Genomic DNA, 21567 nt, shown 5'->3' with positions numbered 1-21567 from the left:
AAATAAGTCTACTGATGTTATCTGACATCCTTGGGCAGGAAACTGTGTTCTCACAGAGAAGTTCTCAGCTGATGAAGGTGCAGATAACACAGAGCCAGCAAGATTAGAAACACAGGGCTGATTTTATAGTCTATGGTGAAGCCACCCAGAGGGGCAAGGTCATCGCCCTGCAGAAAAGTAGCTGGGATTGATGGTGGTGAAAGTATTTTGCTCCTGTCTCCCTACCAAGTGGAATAAAACTTTAACAAGTGCAAACACATATTTGTGTTTCAAAACTATGTTTTTACAACATTGAAGGAAAAATACTTGTCTATCCTTTGAACTTTTCTGGATAAATAGCCACAATTATAACCTCACGTTAAATCCTATAAATGTTCAGAACTGAATATGCAACTGTGCTCTATTTTAAAACATCATACTCATACCTCTAACCCTGGCTAGTGAAGAAGCTGAGATCTGAGGATCACAATTTATTTATTTATTTTTTATATCAAAAGATAGTATATTTCATCTACAAAAGAGAAGATAGTCAAACCTTTTGCTTTATTTGAGAAACTTGCTTTTCACAACACATGAATGAACATAGACAGTATAGGAACTGGGTTTTGTTAGTGGAATATAATTTGTTAACCCCGGACTACAATACACATTGAACACGAGGCACTTACAGTAACTGTAACTGTTAATGTGCCTTTCTTTCTTTCTTTCTTTCTTTCTTTCTTTCTTTCTTTCTTTCTTTCTTTCTTTCTTTCTTTTGTCTGTCTGTCTGCCTTCCTTCCTTCCTTCCTTCCTTCCTTCCTTCCTTCCTTCCTTCCTTCCTTCCTTCCTTCCGTTCTCTCCCTGCCTCCCTCCTTCCCTCCCTCCCCCCTCTCTCTTTCTCTCTTTCTCCCTCCCTCCCTCCCTCCCTCCCTCCCTTCTTTTTTTCTTTCTTTCATTCTTTCTTGGCTAGCATGCTGTCGCTGGAACCACAGCCCCACTCCGGCTTTGCGGTAGTCATTTGGGGATAAGAGTCTCACGGACTTCCGTGCCTGGACTGATTCTGAACCATGATCTTCAGATCTCAGCATGAGGATCACAATTTAAAGTCAGTCTGAACGGAAAAGTCAATGACACTCTTACCTTTACTTAACCACCAAAAAGCCAAAAATGGAGGCATGGCTCAGGTGGTAGAGTGCCATCCTTGAGCAGAAAAAGCCAAGCAAGAGCGTGAAAGTCTAAGGTCAAGTCCTAGCACCAGTGCCAAAAAACAAAAATGGAAGAGCAAAAGAACCACTTCAAACCAACTTTATAGTACTTTAAAGACCTACAGAAGGCCAGGGAATGGGGTATAGCACCTGTCCTGAGAGTGAGAAGCTCTGCATACCATCCCAGCATCATAAAAATAAAATAAAACAGAATGCCACAATAAAAATGATATTAAAAGATGTACCGGGGCCATGAGTTTGGCCTAGTGGTAGAGTGTTTGCCTAGCATACATGAAGACCCAGGTTCAATTCCTCGGTACCACATACATAGAAAAAGCCGGAAGTGGTGCTGAGGCTCAAGTGGTAGAGCTCTAGCCTTGAGAAAGTCCAAGGACAGTGCTCAGGCCCTGAGCCCAAACCCAGGACTGGCAAAAAAAAAAAAGATGCCCTGTCAGCCCTGGTATGTGTGTGGGTTTCATGTGTCTTTTCAGTAATTGGCCACTGAACCAAACTGTCCAGAAAATAAAATCAGTAATACACTTAATGTAATCGACATATTCAAACACTGAGAAACATTGTATTCTTTGGAAAGTTGGCTCTGAAATGCCTGATAAGACTGACAAATGTCAGCCTGGCACCAATGCCTTATTCCAGCAACCCCAGCTGCTTGAGAGACTGAGAATGGAAAGATCCTAGTTCCAGGAAAGGATGGGCAGGAAAGTGCTAGAAACCCTATCCGGACCAATAAAAAGTGAGCACGGACACCAGCCACCAGTGTAATTGTACAGAGAGGTTTCAAATTGTGTGTGTGTGTGTGTGTGTGTGTGCGTGTGCGCGTGTGTGTTGTATGTGTACAGGTCCTGGGGCTTGAACTCAGGACCTGAGCTCTGCCCCTAAGTTTCTTTTGCTCAAGGCCCATGCTTTCCACTTGAGTCACAGCTCTACTTCTTGGCTTTTTAAAGTAGTTTATTAGAGATAAGAGTTTCACAGACTTTCCTGCCCAGAATGGCTTTAAACCACAATCTTCAGATCGCAGTTTCCTGAGTATTTAGGATTACAGATATGAGCCACCAGTGTCTGGCTAAGAGGTTTCAATTTTATGTCAGGTTATGAAAATAATGCATCTTGATCATCTTTTTTACTTATTTCTCTCTACACCAAGTTACACAATTCAATTTTAATTAATTTACATTGAATATAATGATTGCTTTTGCTTACCTTTCCTCCCTCTATTTGTTTGCCAGTACTGGGTCTTGAACTCCAGGTCTGGGCACTGTCCCTTAGCTTTTTCCCTCAGAGGCTCTACCACTTGAACCACAGCTCCATTTCAGGGATTTTGGTGGTTAATTGGAGATAAGAGTCTCATGGACTCAACCAGGAAAATTTCAAAACTCTACTCATTCTATCATCACTAAAAACTAGTACCAATGGCAATTTTTTTAAAAAAATGTGATAGTATATAAACAAGTAGTTTAAATTGTGCCTCAAAAAGAACCTCCAGGCATAGTTAGTGTTAGGGGTCAGAAAAGTCCCAAGACTATCTTCACAATAAGCACTAAAAAAAAAAAAAAAAAAAAAACGAACAGGCCTGGAGGTGTGGTTAAAGTGATATACAGCACTAGCTGTGAACAAGCCAGCTAAGCAAAAGCTAGGCCTGAGTTTAAACTTCAGTACTAGCAAGAAGAAAAAGAAGGAAGAAGAGAAGGAAGAAGAGGAGTAAAAAGAAAAGAAAGTAGGGCTGGAGACATAGTTCATAGGTAAGTGCAGGAGGCTGGGTTTGAGACCCAATTACGACACCAAAAAAACAACAAAAAAGATCAAGGAAATTATTAATATAATATTCAGGATGGTGAGGGAAGGGAAACAAGGAATGATGTGCAAGCAACTTCTAGGACACAGGGATCTTTGGTTGAGTGATTCAAGGGCCGGAGGTTTTTAAAACCTTTTATTATTTTTTTAATAGCTGTATTATATCCATTCTTGTTTGTTCTCTCTGCATCTCTGCTCTCCCTCTCTCTCTCTCTTACACACACACACACACACACACATTGTACACTATCATGTACCTAAGAAATTCAAAGCTGGGATCAGACCGAATGGAACATCATAGGAAAATACGAGTTTGGCCTAGTGGTAGAGTGCTTGTCTAGTATGCATGGAGAGCCAGACTGGATTCCTTGGTACCACATACTGAAAATGGTGCTGTGGGTCAAGTGGCAGAGTGCTAGCCTTGAGGAAAAGGCCTAAGGACAGTGCTCTGGCCCTGAATTCAAGCCCCAGAACTGGCAAAGAAAAAGAAAGAAGAGAGAGGGAGGGAGGGGAAGGGAGGGGAAGAAAGGAAGGAAGGAGGAAGGAAAGAGGAAGGAAGGAAGGAAGGAAGGAAGGAAGGAAGGAAGGAAGGAAGGAAGGGAGAGAAAAGAAAGGAAGAAAGAAAGAACAAAAGGAAAGAAGGAAGGAAGGAAGGAAGGAAGGAAGGAAGGAAGGAAGGAAGGAAGGAAGAAAGAAAGAAAGAAAGAAAATACACTGTGTCCAAAGAAACAGAAATCACTGTTCTCAGTTAAGGCCAATGGGAGGAACACACTGAGAGGCCAAGAGTGGTGTAGAGGGTTAGAGATTAGGAAAAATGCTGCCTTGTTGACCGAAGACAGGTCTGCACACTACAAAGGAAGCACATGGCAACATTCAAGGACAGTACTTCTTTCCTCTTGGGCTTGTCTGATATAGTAAAGCCAAGTGATTTTAAAGCTGGGACCAACTCTGAGCCATGACCTGCAACTGCCAGAGACATCACCTTAAGAACTGTGATTACCTTTGTGTGCTACCCTGAATGCAGGGAGCCCTCACAGATGTTGAGGAGTGGCACAAAAACAGCCCAAATATGGGGGAGGACAGACAGACAACCCTTCAAGTATGTGGTTCTAGCATTCTCTGAGCACTAATAGCCAAGAATATGTGGGGTTATTTTTTTGTTTTTTTTTGTTGTTGTTGTTTTGTTTCGATTTTTGTTTGCCAGTCCCGGGATTTGAACTTGGGGCCTGAGCACTGTTCTTGGGCATTCTCACTTGAGCCACAGCATCACTTCAGGATTTTTCTGTGTATGTGGTACCAAGGAATTGAACCCAGGGCTTCTTGCATGACAGGCAAGCACGCTTACCACTAGGCCATGCTTCCAGCCCAGAATATGTATTTTTATACATTGGCATAACAAAAAGTAAAATACATAAAATTTCATGCTAACATAAATAAAAGACTTCTAATCCTCTCCTATCTGTTCTCAGATCTGTTAAGCTAGCAGTCTTACTGGTAAGGATGTGTGTTCAAATGTATGAACAAAGTCATGCTTTACAACATTATTCATGAAGCAAAAAGAAAAAAAAATCACCTCTTTCTGCAGAAGAGGCCTTCATTTAAGAGAACATGACAGATAGAGAAATACCAAAGTTTAGGAAGAATGCTGATGAGTCAAGCACAAGAAACAGGCCAGGTGGAATGAAGAAGCCACTCAAGGCCAAGAACTAGGCCAGAGGAAATACAGCTACAAAAACCAAATGGTCAAGCTGTTCCTTGTGTTTAAACCATGATCTGCAAAAGTAACACAAGGAGAATTGCCAATCAACAGAAACCCAGTAATCCTATAACAGCCTGCCCCCGCTCCATATCTGGATAGAGAAGCAACATCACCACAGTCTTCTGCCTAGCTGCTCGTCTATCTCTCTTGTGCTGGCATCCTAAAAGATCCTCTTCTCCTGTCTTGGTAAATTACCAATCCACATCCCTGGCTCTGAATATCCATGACATGTCTACCTCCATGTGAAGCTGATTAAGAAAGACTTGCACATGCCTGGTCTGGGATATCCAGACACCTTTACAAAGAATGAGACTCTCCCTTGTGCCTTTGCTGTGGCCGGTCTCCTGGAATGATATCAAGTAAACAATGGGAGAGAGAGTCTATACTCACCCCAAATATATCTCTTTGACAAATTTTGAATTGATTGTTCAAAGGAAGTAACGACTTCTGCAGACAAAAATGACTCAAACTGTCTTTTATTAATAATAAGAAAAATACATTTATCTACATTACTAAATGTAGCAGATAGATTTTCACCTCCTTTAAGAGCTTAAGCTATAAACTTTTCTTTTAATAGACAATAATGAAATTTGAACTTAGGATTTCACTTTTCCCTGAGCTCTTCAGCTCAAGGTTAGTGCTCTACCTCTTGAGCCACAGAGCCACTTTTGGTTCTCTGGTGGTAAATTGGAAATAAGAGTCTCATGGACTTTTTGTGCCCAGGCTGGCTTTGAACCATGATCCTCAGATCTCAGCCTCCTGAGTAGCTAGGATTACAGGCATGAGCCACCGTGCCTAGCTTCTCACTATTGTTTACAGCTGTCACACCTAATACTTGAGCCTTCTGCCCTGCTTTTTGCTGGTTATTTTGAAGATGGAATCACTCAGATTTTTCTGCAGGGACTGACCTTGAACTATTCTCCTCCAGATGTCAGTCTCCAGAGTAAGAAGGATGATAGACATAAGCAACTGGCATCCAGCAAAAGGCTACAAACTATGTGAATGAGTAGATATGAGAGCAAATAGGTCATGGCTGGCAAATGGAATTCCTTCAACTCACTTATTGTCTCTGTGTTTTGGGGAGGCCTAGGTCTCATTTTTACGTTTTAGAATAATAAGATTCACAATAGCCATGTTTGGAGTAACAGAACCACTCAAAACTTGTCTCTAATATTTAGGGGTTACTATATCACTCAAGCACATATATTCTCCCAGATCAGAAAGTATAAAGAGCCCAGGTAAGAATCACCATTTTGAGTCTTCAATCCTATTTCCTATGAGAGAGGCAGGAAATGTTTTTCTTCCCTTTCCTGGGAAGCTGAGGGGTCCTATCTCTTCCATTCTCCCACACAGAGTCATCCATCAGGAAAATGCCCTCTCACTCTTCATCATACTACTAATATCTACATTACTAGATGAGTATGGATTTTCTTTAATTTTTCTGAAAAGCATGATTTTTTTCCTTTACATTTCCTGAAGGAAACTTGAGACTTTTAACCTTGGTTGCCTTTACAGAGAGAAGTCAGGTGAGGGTTGAGTTGATAAAAAAGACTTGACTTCCTCTTTCTGTGTATTTCTGTATGTTTTGCCTGCATTGCTCTTATTGTTAGATGGGAATTTGGACACAAGAAAATAGAGAAGCCACATTTTAAGGGGCTGAATTGAAAGTCCTTGTTAGAAAGCCAGAGGCTGCAGGTGGATTCCTGTCTCAAAGACCTAGAGCTGCTTTGAATACACTTAACACTGCTGGGAAACTGAGCCATAAGGGTAGGAGAGGAAAGAAAAAGCACAAAAACAATACAAACATATAGGATGAGACTAAATGAAATTAACTCTAGGATATGAAATAAGAGGCTTATCTTTGTGATTGCTGGTCTTAATCTTACTAGGTCATTTCTTTTCTCTTTTTCTCTCTTATGGTTGACCTCATGTGGTTACTGTATCTGATTTTGCTACCTAGTATATTGTATATCTATCTATCTATCTATCTATCTATCTATCTATCTATCTATCTATCTATATATTTGAAATAGGGAAGGGAAGGAGGGAAACAAGATGATTTGGGGGGTGAAGGAGGGAAATGGGGACAAAAACATGAGAAGGGGTATCAAGGTGCAAGAAGTAATATACCCATTACCTGTTGAATGTAACTGTAACTCCTCTATATATTACCTTGACAATAAAATTTTCAAAAACTTAAAAAATAAAAACAATACCAACAAACCAGATCAGTGGCAATGGAAAGCTGAAGCTGGGCACCATGGTAATTAGAGAAGAGAGATAAAGCATGGCATATGGTATCTGAGCTAGTCTAGGCCTAAATAGGGGCAGGGGCAGGGGGCAGGGTCATAAGAACTCTAGAGTCTCACAAGCTGAAGACACAAGACTGATAGGTCAACTAACTATCATCCAAGACCCCAAGCCCCTGCCTCTAGGAATTCAGGAAGGCCCATCACCTGGGGGTGTTCCATCTAGAGATAGAACTTCCCTGCTTCCACCATAAAGGCAAGATGGTACTAGTTAAACTCCCTATCCTCCAAATGTGGCCAAATGGCATCAGTTAGATCCAGTATTATTTCATTACCTTTAACAGGATTTATCTGGACAAAGAGATGGTGGCTTTTTGTTTTCTTATTGTTGTTGCTATTTTCCTTTTTATACCTCTTGGAATGTAAAATATATACATAAATATCATTAGGCATTCAGGAAATGCCAAATAAAGCCACAATGAGCTATCACCACACAACTTGATATATTTTAAAACTAAAACAATAATTAAAAAATCTTAAATCAACGATGGTCTCATTTCACATCCCTCCTCCTTCACTGGTGGCCAAGTCCCTCTCTAAGGAAAATTTACCTCGGCCACTTCCAACTTGGAATCCTGGAATCCATCAAAAGGATGGCTGAAGAATTAAGCACCTTTGTCTCTCACAATCCACTTCCCCAGCCTCCTGAAGGGGAAATTGTCCATTAAATAGAAAACAATTTGCATTTCCAGCACAAAGGATGCTCTCTGCCTGGTGAGCTTCAAGCCTCTCCTTAATTGTGCCATTTGTCTCAAGAGCCACAGAGCATCTAAAGGTTCCCAGTGAAGTGGTCTGAGCCCAGAGGGGGGCAGGGAGAACCCTCGATTGTCTGGGCCCACATTGTTCCTTTTGTCTGCTTGAGCAGGACTCAATCTCATTTCCAGAAAGTTCAGGCTGACAGGCCCCTTACACTGTCTGGCTCTTTTCACAGCCTTAAGCTGCAGCCCACAGACTTTCCCGGAACCCTCCGTGGCCATGCTGGGGCAGAATGGCCGCCACTCTGGTGAATGGGCCTTGTTTTCCTTTGACTCGTTGTGGGGCCTGGGTCAGGGGAAGGTGCTTGGAGCTGCTAATCTACACTGTACGGTGGGAACGCAAAGAAAGACAGGGCTTCCTCTGTGTGGCAGAGAATAAAAGAAAGCTTGAATTCAGGTGCTGAGGGGATAGAAATGGTGGTCTTAAGTTATGGGAGCAGGGCAAGAGCCCACCCTGGTCTTTCCTCTCCCCAGCCCAACTTTTTGCACAACTTTCCTCCACTTCTCTCTAGTACTGTTTGAAATTCCTTTAACAGATCCTCTCTTGTCACTTTAATCACAAACACACACTAGGTTAAAATGCAACATAGTATAAGTCTCCCAAGGATAGAGTGTTACAACTTCTCTCTATTCTCACAATTAAGAGCAAGTTTTTTTTTTTTTTTAAATGGGTGTTACGATGGGATTTTTTTTGGGGGGGGGCAGCATCTGAGGAATAGCACAGTGGTAATTTTCTGGGCTTTTCTTTTCTTTCGTTTTTTATTACTTAAATTGGAGAAGGTGGCAAAACACAAATGCCACCAGGGGCAGATATGGAAAATTCCAAGGAAAGCTTACTCTCTCTAACTAAAGGACTAGACCAGGGGAAGCCTAGCATCAGAAAATATTTTCACTAACTGTTGTATTCTAAGCTAAAGCCCTAGGGAGAAAAATCATGCCCCCTTCTCTTCTGCTTCAGCAAAGACTAAGCAGGAAAACAAGATTCTCATGCTGGATGCAATGAGGGATTCCTTACCCACATAGCCAATTGGAACTAGGAAAGGTGAAGGAGGACACTCTGTATGAAGCGATTTAAAAGCTATTTTTGTTAGGCCTCTGAATTAACCAAAAGCAAGATAAAACTGGGCATCCAGATCCTTCACTTGGCATCTGTATCCTTTGTTCGGAGCCATTCTCTCTTGCAGTTACAGCCACCTCCAGGAAGGAAAGGATTTGTCTATAAGCATCTTGTGGCAAAAGGCAAACTTCCCCTCAGACAGACAATACCTTTTTTTTTTTAACCTGTGATACAAGTAAAATTTCTCAAAAGAAAGAATTGTCAAATGCTCATGAGATCACCCACTATACACTAGTGACAAACTTCCTGGTCCCTTCAGATAGTTCTGTGATTTAAAACAAAAAATCTCCTTGAGAAACAAAACATAACTGAAAGCCAACCAGGCCACATCTGTAAGTAGGCACATTTAATCAGTATGCATAACCCTCCCCTTGCCACTAATCTTCCCTATTTAACCTAGGGCAAATGTTTGTACTTTCTAAGAGGACTGAAAGTGTAAATAGATGCTGCCTCCTGTAACGGTCCTGTAATAAAACTCCTTTCTTTGCCCTTCATCACATCACTTTATATGTCAGGCAAGTGGTCAGATCTGAAATTGAAAACTGCTGGAGTTTGGGCCTGAGGATCCAAACCTCAAGGCTCTATCACCATTGCTACCAGCTAAAGTCAGTGAAGACCCAATTTCCATCCTATTACAGTTGACATGATTTGTTCCACAAAGGTTCGCGTGCTTGGAAGGCTGGTCCTCTGTGTAATGGTAATAGTAAGTGTAGGACCTAACTGGTAAGGCTAGAGAGAGGTCTTTAGGTTATTGGGAGGCATTGTTTTGGGAGAGTTTGAAATCATTCTGTGGGAACTTGGTCTTCTTCTAAAAAATAAAAATGAGTTGCTATAAAAGGAATAGCCAGGGCTGGGAGTTTGGCCTAGTGGTTAAACTGCTTGCCTAGCATGCATGAAGACCCGGGTTCGATTCCTTGGTACCACATACATAGAAAAAAGCCAGAAGTGGTGCTGAGGCTCAAGTGGTAGAGCTCTAACCTTGAGAAAGTCCAAGGACAGTGCTCAGGCCCTGAGCTCAAGCCCAGGACTGGCAAAAAAAAAAAAAAAAAAAAAAAAAAAGGAATAACCAGGACTCCCTTAATCCTTCTCTGCCCCCTGGCTTCCTGTATCACCATGGAAACACCATTGTGATATCCTCCCCTAGGAGGCCTTGATTTTCCACTAGGAAGCCTAAAGGAAAACTAATCTTGGACTTCACACCTCCGACTCAACTTCTTGTATTTTTAAAACTTATAGCCTCAGGTGTTATGTTTGGACAATGAAGAATGAACTCAGAAATGCCCTCAACTCAGTAGTTGGAAAGTTCCTCCCTGCCCCCCCACACTTTCTCCTTTCCCTTCTCCTGGGATGGTAGCAGAGGAGAGCTCATAGAGACCCAAGACTTTTACTACCACCTAACAGTCACAAGTTTAATTTTATGAGAACTAGCAAAGAAGTCATCCCACCTCTCCTTGACCCAGTATCTGGTACCAGTAGAGGTCTACTAAGGATCTAGACCCCCACAATCCCACCCCAAACACTCCTAGAAGCTAGGGTCCCCTTAGTGGAAGCTGAGTAGAGAACTTTCATGTCCACCTGATAGGAACAAGTAGACACATTCCGCTGCCCCTGCAGAAGTAATGCCAATACAGACCAATACAAACAGACTAGTATGAGCTCAACGGCCCCTAATGTAAACCCAGAAATGGTCAGCATTTAATAAACAATGACCCGATCATGCAGAGAACCAGGCAAACCATGCTTCCAGTGGGTGAACACAATCATTTGATGACAAGGTTGCGATGGTATAGATTTTAGAATTACCGGACAACATTTTAAAGCATAAAATTGCCTCAACAAGCCATTATGAATACATGAATAACCATGGGCAAATATTTTTAACTGAATTATAGAACAACTAAAATTAGAAACTCACTATTAGAATTGAAGGGATTCCCCCCCCCCAAAATCCATGAACTTGAAATACAGCAATAAAAACTACCCAATCTAAGCAACAGAGAAAAAAAAATCACCAGAAAACATAAACAGAATCTCAGAGGTCATTAAAAAGATCTAACATTTTTATAATTTAGGTATAGGAAGAGAGGAGAGGAGAGACATGACAGACATAGTAGTAACTGCCTTTAATCTCAGAACTCTAGAGGCAAAGGCAGGAGGCTCATGAGTTCAAGGCTAGCCTAGACCACATAGCAAGATGCTGCTAAAACAAATGATAAAATCTTACTCCAACAAGGCATGTAGACTCAAAAGGCTGAGATAAGGTACCTTGAACCCATGAATTCAAAATTAGCCTGCACACCATAGTGATAACACAAAATGAAATAATTATATATATATGTATTTTTTTAATGGTAAGAGTAAAACTCTTCAAATGTGTGACAAGGCAAACCTACAAATTTAAGAGTCTGAGTGAAAAACAAGATGAAGCTAAAGAAATCTGGGCCAAACATATTAGAACTAATTGGCAACTGTAGACAAGGAAAGTAGGGAGGGAGGGAGGAAGAAGAGAGGGGAGGGAGGAAGGGAGAGAAGGTGGGTGCTGCTAGTGTGGTTCTCACTTGTAATTCTAGCTACTCAGAAGGCTGAGATCTGAGAATAAAAGTTCAAAGCAAACCCTGGCAGAAATGTCTCGGAGACTCTCATCTCCAGCAAAAAGCCAAGACAGAGGTGTGGCTCAAGTGATAGAATGCCAGTCTTAAGCCTAGTCAGAGCAAGAGGCTCTCTTTCTCAATCTCCCCCACCCCCAGATTCTTTTATCTTACAAAAGCCCAAGTGAAGTTTTCATTCATCTACTAAGCATCAGTGGCAGTTTGAACATGTATACTCTTGAGATCATAACCATCCCAGATTCTGAATTGCATTCACTGCAGCTGGAGTAAGTAAGCAGGGAAAGACAGCAAGCTATCTGGAAGGGATTAAAGCTGAATGAAAGAGTGATTGGGAGACCAGAATATCATCTAGCCTCAGAAAAACAACAAAAAGGCTTCTGCAAGAATTAGTCAAGGACAATAAAATTTTACAACTTGAAGCCTCTTGGGAAGTATCTGTTGTGCCAGTAGAGACCCAATTCCCAGGGGAAAAAAAATGTGTAACATATCCAAAATCTCTAGTTAACAGAACCCTATAGCGCTGACACCCAGTCCTCGCTTGTGAAACAGCAAAGAAATGAATGGCTAGGAAAAGCTTCACCTGGGTACTTCTCTAAGTGAAAAGAAAAGTCCCTGAGGACTGAGATAAAGGAAACCACATGTAGGTCAGGTCAGCACAAATTTGAGAAAAGACTTGAGAAAATTCGAAAGAAATTGAATTGTTCAGCAATCCAGACACCTCAAGAGGTCCATACACCTTTTTGGTGGAATTGTTAAGCCTTTCTTAAAACCTCATCTAAACTGTGAAATCATAGAAACAGTTATGTAGTTCATGAGTCAGCTTTGTGTCACTGTGACAAATGCCTGGGTTAAACTACTTAAGAGGAAAGGTTTTAATTTTGGTTCCTGGTTGCTTAGGCTATGGCTTCGGGTCTGTAGTGACAGAATTTATCCTGTTGAGAAAGCATCGCTGAGGAAGCTGCTCATCTTGTGGCAGCTGGAAATTTAAAAAAAAATAAAAGAAGGAAGGGGCAGAGTTTCCAATGTCCCTTTTAAGGAAACTCTCCTAATGACCTAACATCCTTTTACTAGGCAAACACACACACACACACACACACACACACACACACACACACACACACACACACACACACACCTCCTAAAGCTTCTACAGCCTTCCAATAGTCTGGCAAGAGCCTTTGAGGAATATTCAAAACTCATACTACAATATACAGGGCTAATGTAGATGGCTGGGAAGACTTTCCTTCTGGTTTGGAAGGATGAAAGACACAATGCTTTAGAAAGCACTGGCTGACTCATCTCTCCAACCTCAGCACTCAAATAGAGCCCTTCATTTCGCTGGTGGCAGCTACTACATGGGGGGGGGGGGCGGGGGGGTCAGGAATTAGGGTAAAAACAAAGATCTCTTCACCTTAAAAAGAAAACTGGAAGAAGATGGTCAGAGACAGAAAGGTATACCAGGGAATCGAAGTTGGGTGCAAATGCAGAAGACAAGGAGCTTTTTTTCTATTCTTTTCCTAATATCAGTACTGGGGCTTGAACGGGGTATTGAACTCTCCCTTCACATTTTTCACTCAAGGCTAGCACTATATCACTGGAGCCATATGTCTGCTTTCAGTTTTTGTTTTGTTTTGTGGTTAATTGGAGGTAAGAGTTCCATGGACTTTCCTACCTTGAGCTGACTTTGAACTGTGACCCTCAAATCTCAGGATTTGACCCTCAAATAACTAGGATTACAAGTGTGAGCCACTGGCACCTGGCAAGAGTTTCTTAACTGGCATATGGTTTAGGTTTACCAACTTCCCCAAAATAATCATCAAGTACTTTCTGGACACCTTGAACTGGCTTTTCCCACAGCATGGCCTTATGACGATGCTGACCGTTGTGGCGATGAGAAAACACATACTGTTGTCGATTTGGTTTTCATAGGTACTGTATATGTGTGTCAGACCCGTGTGTGTGCCTGCACATGCACACACACACACACACACACACACACACTCTGAAAGCCTAACCCCCCCCCCTTCTTTAGGAGATATAAAATAGGCAGAGCTGTGATGGTAAGAACTACCCCTGAACTGGAAAAGCTCAAGAGCTGCAAAGAGGCCCGCACAAAAGGAGAAAGAGAGGAGGCGGGGTGGGGAGGGGTTTCTGCTTCTCTAGGGAAAAATGCACCAAGGAGTTGGACACTAGGGAAGTGAGGAAGAGGAGCCTGGATACCGATCTGCCCACACTTGACAACCATGAGAAGTATTTGTTGTTTAAGTCAACCTGGCTTAGGGGAGTTTATTATAGTAACTCAAGCTGACTACGAAGTAAGTATAAATTACTATGATTTTACTATAGTCCCAACCTCCAGTCTAACGGGTCCACTTCAAAGAATATAGCTTCCAAAATAGTTCAACATGAACAGAATACTTTACTTATGTACAAATGATTGTTCTATTTTATAGGAAAAAATTTCGACAAAAAAGCCACAATTACAAGCCATATCATTTGTTGTCATTTAAAAACCATGGTCTTAAGAAAATGCTAATGACTCAGCTGGACACCAGTGAATCACATTTTTAATTCTAGCTATTCATGAAGCTGAGACCTGGAGGTTCACAATTTGAAGCAAGTCCAGCCCCCCTACCCTCAAAAAAATACATAAGACTCCATTTCCAAAATAATCAGCAAAAAGTTGGACTGGAGGTGTGACTTACATCATATAGAGCACCAGATAAGAGCAGGAAAGCCCAATGATCACTCCAGACCCCTGAGTTCAAGGTACACAGGCACACACACACACACACATACACATTAATAATTGAATATAAATTTTTTTTATTATATGGACAATTTGTTCTGAGACCAATTTGGGGGGAAATGTTAGGTTTCAAGTATCCTGTACAGGAATGTGGTATTTTTCTTCTTTATTCAACATGTCTCATATTTCTCAATGGAGTTTTATAGGTATGTTTTTGTATTGTTTTATTTTGAAGAACTACAAGCTCCCCACAGTAGCTCAAGCTTATATTCCTAGCTAATTGAGGGGTACAGAGATTGAGGAACTGAGGATTATGACCAGAACAGCCAAAAAAAGTTTTTGCAGCTTCATCTCAATGAAGTGATGCAGTGGTACTCACCTACCATGCCAACAATGTGGTGAATCACAAATAGAAAGATGGCGTCTAGGCTGGTCCAGGTACAAAATGAGACCATATCTTGTAAATGCCCAATAGATAAAAAGGCCTAGTGGAGCTGTATAAGTGTAGAGTGCCTACTTAGTAAACTCAGGCCCTGAATTCAACCCCAGTTGAGCCAAAATGAAAATAAATTATTTACTTTTTTATTACAAATGAAAATCTTTTCCACTCTATTTGTAAGATGTTATTGATTTTCTGGAAGACATTTTCTTATAATTTCTAGGATTTCTGTTTCTTTATTAAAATCTATTGTTTTAGAGGTCAGTGTAACAGAAATATGGAAGAAACAAAATGTGTAAAGATTATGGGAAATGATAATGAAAATGTGGCATTTGCAATAATAGTAGCATATGCAACCATGTAAACTATGAATTCAGTGTTGGTTGCTTGTTTTGAGGGATCTGTGTTTTTAGTATGTTTTTAGCAAGTACTAGTCGTGCTTGCTAGCCTGACACTCTACCACTTGAGCCCATTTCTGGCTCTGGTTTCACTAGTTATTTTTAAAATAGGGCCTTGCAAACTTTTCTACATGAACTGGCCTCAAACAGCTATCCACCTGCATTCAGCCTTTCGAGTAGCTAGGGACCTGGTACTTTACCTTTAGATTTTTTTTTCCCACTCAGCGGGCTGATGTTCTACCACTTGAGCCACAGCCACACTTCCAGCTTTTAAAAAATTTTCTAGTTAGTTGAAGCTAAGAGTCTCATGTGTTGTTTTTTTTTTATGATCAGGCTAGCTTTGAACCTCTATCCTCAGATCTCAGCCTTCTGAGTAGCTAGGATTACGAAGCATGAGCCAGAATTTCTTTTTTATCATATGTTTTGTAATGCCCATTAATCTTCTTGAAATGAAAGTCACAGATAACATCTTGCCTACAGAATTTCTAAATCGATATATTCCCTGATGGTATATAAAGATAAATAAAAGAAAAATATTTATGAGTTTTAAAGATTACATTTAAGTATATACATACTATGACACAATTACATTAAAAAATAGCAATGGTCTGCATAGATTCCTAAAGTTATCACTAGGGGACGTGTTCCTATCCTTGAGTAATCCTTTCTTAATTGAACAAGATTACAAATGCAATATGGGTACCTGACACCTGGAATCTTAGTGACTCCAAAGATTGAGATCTGAGGACCATGGATCAAAGCCAGCTCAGACAAGAAAGTCTGTGAGGTTCCTATCTCCAATTAACTATCTAGGACTGGTGTGTGCAGGTGTGTGTATGTGTATGCACGTGTGTGCAAGTGCACACACACACACCAAAATTACAAGTATTTTAGTCTTCTTTACTATAAAACACATTTTTCTTCTTAAATGAATATGTATGGCTTGTATATTCAGAAATGTAGTGTTTGGGGGATGTCACATGTCTAAGTGGTGTTCTATACAAAAAAAAAAGCCACCTACAAGACAAGTTTAGGACTGGATGTGGTGGTACACAGTTGTAATCCCAGATACTCGTGAAGCTGAGTCAGGAAGATCACTCAAAGTCAGCCTGAGTATAAAAGAATAACTGAAGATTCCTTACCTCAAATGAGTATGCTTTCCCAATGCCATCTCCTGCTCCAGTGATCACTGTGGCGAGAAAGAGGAAGAGAAAGAGAAAGAATGAGTTCTACTCAATAAAACACAACTCTAAATTCAAACTCTTCATTGCTGTCTGTTTCCTCATACATCAGCTATCTAGACAGCATTGTTCTACTTGAGACTTCTTAGCCCTTGATGATCTTTCTCTGAACATTTAAAAACAAAGTTTTTATGGGCTTTTCTGGAATTTTTACTGGAATTATAAATCAGAGCCTGGTGCATTTGCTTAGCCTTTTCATCCAAGATTGATTTTCTACCACTTGAGCCATACCTCCACTTGCAGCTTTTTCGTGGTCAGTTTGGACATAAGACTCTCTAAGATTTGTCTGTCCTGGATGGTTTTGAACCAGAATTCTTAGATTTCAGCCTCTTGAGTAGCTAAGATTACAGGTATGAGCTTCTGGTGCCTGGCAGGATTTTTATGTTTTGCTTTGAGGAGGGCGTTTTTTAATTAAAGAATTTAGTAACATTGATTTTTACATCATATTTCAAATGATGTATTTAACAAACAAGTATTCAAGAAGGAAATCTCTACATACAATCACTGGCACTTAGATTTTAGAACATAATTGAACATACCTTGGGTTATGATGTTCAGGATAGATGCCCAGAAGTGGTATGGTGGGATCGTAGGGAAGGTCAATTTTCAGTTCTTTAAGAAACCTCCATACTGCTTTCCAGAATGGCTGAACTAGCTTACAATCCCATCAGCAATGTAGTAGGGTTCCTTTACCTCCACAACCCCGCCAGCATCTGTCATTGTCTGAGTTCAAAATCTTGGCCATTCTTGTTGGGGTAAGGCCATATCTTAGGGTTGTTTTTATTTATATTTCCTTTATGACCATGGATGTTGAGCATTTTCTTATATGCTTTTCTGCCATTTTAACCTCTTCTTTTGATAAGTCTCTATTTAGTTCCCTTGCCCATTTAGTGATTGGTTTGTTGGGTTTGGCGAGGGGGGGGGGATTAGTTTCTTGAGTTCCCTGTAGATACTAGATATTAAGCACTTGTCAGATGTATTATTGGTAAATATCTTTTCCCAGTTGGTTGGCTGTCTGTCTACTTTTGCAACTATGCTTTTATCTATGCACAAACTATTTATTTTTAGGTAGTCCCATTTATCGAGTCTCTCTCCAATCTGTTGTGACCCTGGGATTCTGTTCAGGAATTTTTTTTGCCTGTGCCTATGAGTTCCACTGTAAAGGAGGGCTTTTTAAAAAAATTATCTTTAAGTGCTCTTATATAAAGGAGTCTTAATCCCACATATCAATTCATGAATACAGTGCTTCTTGATCAATGCTATCCTTCATTCTTTGATTGGTGAGACTGTGGAAAACACTTTCAAATTCAACACCCAGCCAAGAAACATTTTGTCCAGGCTCCAAAGATTTAGACTGTACAAGCCTTAACTCCTCAAGGGCAAACTCTGCACTCTGCTATCACTCTACCCACATGCCCAAGGATCATTCAAAGAACATTTCAAGGCTTCGGAAATGGATTTCAGCCCCCTCCCACATTCCCTATACAGAAAAGCAGCCTTCCAAGCCTCTGTGGGACAGAACTAAGGAAGACCAAGGGGAATGCAGCAACCTGAAGAAATCTGAGGAGTTTGTACTAGATACAGACTAGTCATTTACACACAGTCAAATAAGTCTACTGTCCTTTATTCAATAATGTGGCTCTAGGCTACACCTCATTTGAATGAACGTCATGAATTCAAATTTCACAATTTGGTAGTACATTCTTGCAGCTGCCCTTAGCTCTCACAAGTTAAAAGGGCATGCTTTAAAAATGTAATGGGAACCAAAGATACCGTCCACTTCCTTGAAAGTAGATGAAAGACGGGATTATAGGCATCAAAGGAGGGTATGGCAGAGACACCCTGGTGTGAACAATCTTGCTATGATTGTATCTGTTCCAAGGAAGTTCTGAGTGGATGCATGCATGCGTCTGCTCCTGCTAAGCTCAACAGACTTGGACTCTTACCTTTTTCTACACAGGAAAGCACCTTTAAACACACCTAACACAGAGCCTAGAATACAGCTAAGATACTTAGATCTGTAATAACAACTAGTAACTATTTGAAGTGATGTCATTTGATTTTTGTTCAAAGTGAGTTTATAGTGCAGGTACCATCCCTAACCTCTGTGCATTTATGAAGCCCAGGAAAAGAAAGATTTGTTCTCAGTCCTAAAAATGACAGCAAGATCTGAACTTACACAGTTAGACTCTGGGTCCTCAAGTCTAGAAAGTTACACCAATGAAATAATTTAGAAAGCAACCTCAGGGTTTGGGGTAGTGTATCTGGAGAGTTGGAAGGTTCTCAAATACTCTGTTATATGGAGTTTCTTCTCTTCCTCAGTGGGACATGTGCCTGTGTCCCCTTGCTAATGGTGGCTCTGTTCAATCCTGACTTCAAGCACAAATAGTCTAAGGCTCATGTGAACTTTCTTTTGGAATACATGTCTGAGTGGGTCCATGCAGCCAGAGGCTGAGAAGAGATCTCGGTCTGGTCATCATGTAGTTGTTTGAATATGGAAGGAGCAGAGTATTCGAATTCAAAGCATTCAAACCTCAAGCAACTCAGCAAGCTCACTAGAGAGAGCATGTTATACTCACAGGGCAGCGTATACACACACACACACACACACATAAAATGAAGCAACACTTATAAATCCAGATGCTATTCTAAATAATTCCCAGGTGGTAAGTTATGCCCAGTTAGTGTGAATCCCAGGTTACCAGCATATAACTGTTTAGTATAAGTAAATCCCATGCACTATTTAGGTTGTTACATACTAAAATACGTATTTCTTGTGTATCGGAAATACAAATTTAACTGAATATTCTATGTTTTATTTGGTAGTTCCATAAAAGTAACAATCTTGGCCATTTAACCCTGGTTGATATGTCTAAAGTTACTTAAACACTCTCTCTTTTTTTTCTTAAGCCAGGGGATTCTATTTATTTATTTATTATTTTTAATGTCCAACTTTGGGAAGAAAGCAACTTGCAAAGACCTTAGCATTTCCTCTAAGGAGATAGTAAAACCTTAACCTCAGGACCTTTACCTTAACCAGACCCCCCTCCCCCAACCCAAGGAACTGAAGCTCTACATCATGTTTCTTCCCACAGGCAGGAGCTCTGAGGTACTGCCATATCTAAGTACATGGCTACAGAGAGATTTTTTTTTGCCTTGATTTTGCAACATACTCACTTTACCAAGGTAATTAGAAAGCAATACAAATGTAATTTAAAAATAACATGATTTAATATTTCAATTTCAAAACATCATAGGGTTTAAGAAATCTGGAGAGGAGGCTGCAGAAATCAAAAGCAAAAGCTATTTGAACAAGTGAAGCTGAGGAGACAGGCACACAGGCAAAAGCTGGGGAGCAAACTTAGCTCATGCTTTTAGTGTGCCATGACATCTTACTGTTCAGACGATTCTAATCTCACTCATACTGTCTAAATCCCACACATTTACTAATTTTAAGTTCCCCAAACGAATTGCATCTTTGCTCTGGAAGAGAAAAGGCACAGCATACCTTTGAAATATAAGTAAGACTCAGCAGTAGCACATAATTGACAAGAGATGGAAAGCCCCCTTACCTGCCCACTGGCCCATTGACTGCAAGAAGGATGTTGGCCACACTTTCACTTTCCAGAAGCTCAGGAAAATGCATTGAGAGAATTTCATGCACTTGTTCAGGCAGATCAGGCACACCAGCAGCCCTACAAAAATAAAGAACTGTCCCAGAGCCTCCTCCATGTCTGCACTGCTGATGCTACTGAAGACCTGGCAGGGTCCCTGGGGTGTCTCCTAGGCCAGGGCTGCCTGGGGGACTGCCAAATCTCCTCTGGGAGGCACTGGGTGCATTCCACTGACTTCAGGGCATTTAGATTACAGTAACTTCTTTACACAACCCTTGGATTCACAGGCTTTTGAATAACATATTCTTTCTAGTATCTTTATAGCACTGCTGAGATTTTGTTACTATAAAGGGGCTGGTAAAGAAATAGCAAGTGGAGGGCTTGGGAGTTTGGCCTAGTGGTAGAGTGTTTGCCTAGCATGCATGAAGACCCAGGTTCGATTCCTCGGGACCACATACATAGAAAAAAGCCAGAAGTGGTGCTGTGGCTCAAGTGGTAGAGCTCTAGCCTTGAGAAAGTCCAAAGACAGTGCTCAGGCCCTGAGTTCAAGGCCCAGGACTGGCAAAAAACAACAACAACACAGCAAGTAGAACCATGTGCTCTTGGCTCACACCTGTCATCTTAGCTACTTAGGAGGCTGAGATCTGAGGACTGTGGTTCAAAGCTAGCCCAGGCACAGAAGTCCATGAGACCAGAAGTGGCATTGTGGCTCAATGTGGTAGAGCAATAGCCATGAGCTGAAGAGCTCAAAGACAGTGCCCAAACCCAGAGTTCAAGCCCCATGGGAGGGATAGAGAAAGGGAGGGAGGAGGGGGCATGGAACAAAACAGTGTAGACTGAGAAAAATGGCAGCCCAGGGAATCTTTTTGTAGATTTAGAAATTGCAATGGTTTAGTTTCTCCATCGAAGAGAATGGAACCTTAAAGAGTTAGCCCTAGTAGGAGGTCATGAGTTATGGGGTGGGGAGTACACCTGGAAAGAGTTCTTTTGAGTTCTTTCAAGAGCTTCTTGCCTGACTCAGACCCTGACTTCCCGTTTGGAAATGTAACCTATCTCTACTCCCAACACCACACTCCACCACAAGGGGCCCTCCTCCAAGCCTGAATCATACTTGCTGGACTTCCAGACTCTAAACCTGTGCCTCAAATAAGTCTCTTTTCTTTTTAAGGTTAGTCCACCTCACGCTTTGTGTTATAGAGATGGAGAGTTGACTAATATAGAAACTACAATGGTACTAAATGCAAATCAGTCAGTTAACCATTAGACAAATGTTTATTGACCAGGTGGCAGCCATTGTTCAAAATCCTAGTGATATAATAGTAAAGAATCTGGGACTCTTATCTTAGAGCTTAAATTCTACTTTGGGAGACAAAAAGTAAATAAAACAATAATGTCAGCAGTAAGTCCTGGAGGAGAATCTGTGGAGTGAAGTGTTAGAGTGACTCCTTAGGAGATGCTTAGAGAATTTCAGGAAGGAATTCCATGGTAGATGAATGTTGAGTTGAAATTTGGTCAGGAAGAAGGAGGTAGCCCCAAAGATGAGGGGGCCCCCCTCTAGACTGATGTTTTAAGGAACAAATAGGA

The 21567-nt window shown here is 41.0% G+C and overlaps 1 protein-coding gene across 1 annotated transcript in view; it reads right to left on the bottom strand.

Moving 5' to 3' along the window:
- Hsd17b3 (hydroxysteroid 17-beta dehydrogenase 3) overlaps window positions 1–20101 on the bottom strand; it is a 44073-nt gene extending 23972 nt beyond the window's left edge. Inside the window, exons 1-2 of the mRNA XM_090329049.1 lie at window positions 19942–20101; window positions 16271–16317 (exon numbers count right to left, since the gene is read on the bottom strand). Of these exons, the coding sequence (XP_090185175.1) occupies window positions 16271–16317; window positions 19942–20101 (207 nt within the window). The remainder of the gene's footprint in view (window positions 1–16270; window positions 16318–19941) is intronic.
- Window positions 20102–21567: the final 1466 nt, after the last annotated feature.

This window comes from Megascapheus bottae, chromosome 3 (genome assembly GCF_031878675.1).
Source record: "Megascapheus bottae isolate mThoBot1 chromosome 3, mThoBot2.hap1, whole genome shotgun sequence".
In the NCBI taxonomy this organism is placed as follows: domain Eukaryota; kingdom Metazoa; phylum Chordata; class Mammalia; order Rodentia; family Geomyidae; genus Megascapheus; species Megascapheus bottae.
This window is presented reverse-complemented; position numbering and strand designations above follow the sequence as displayed.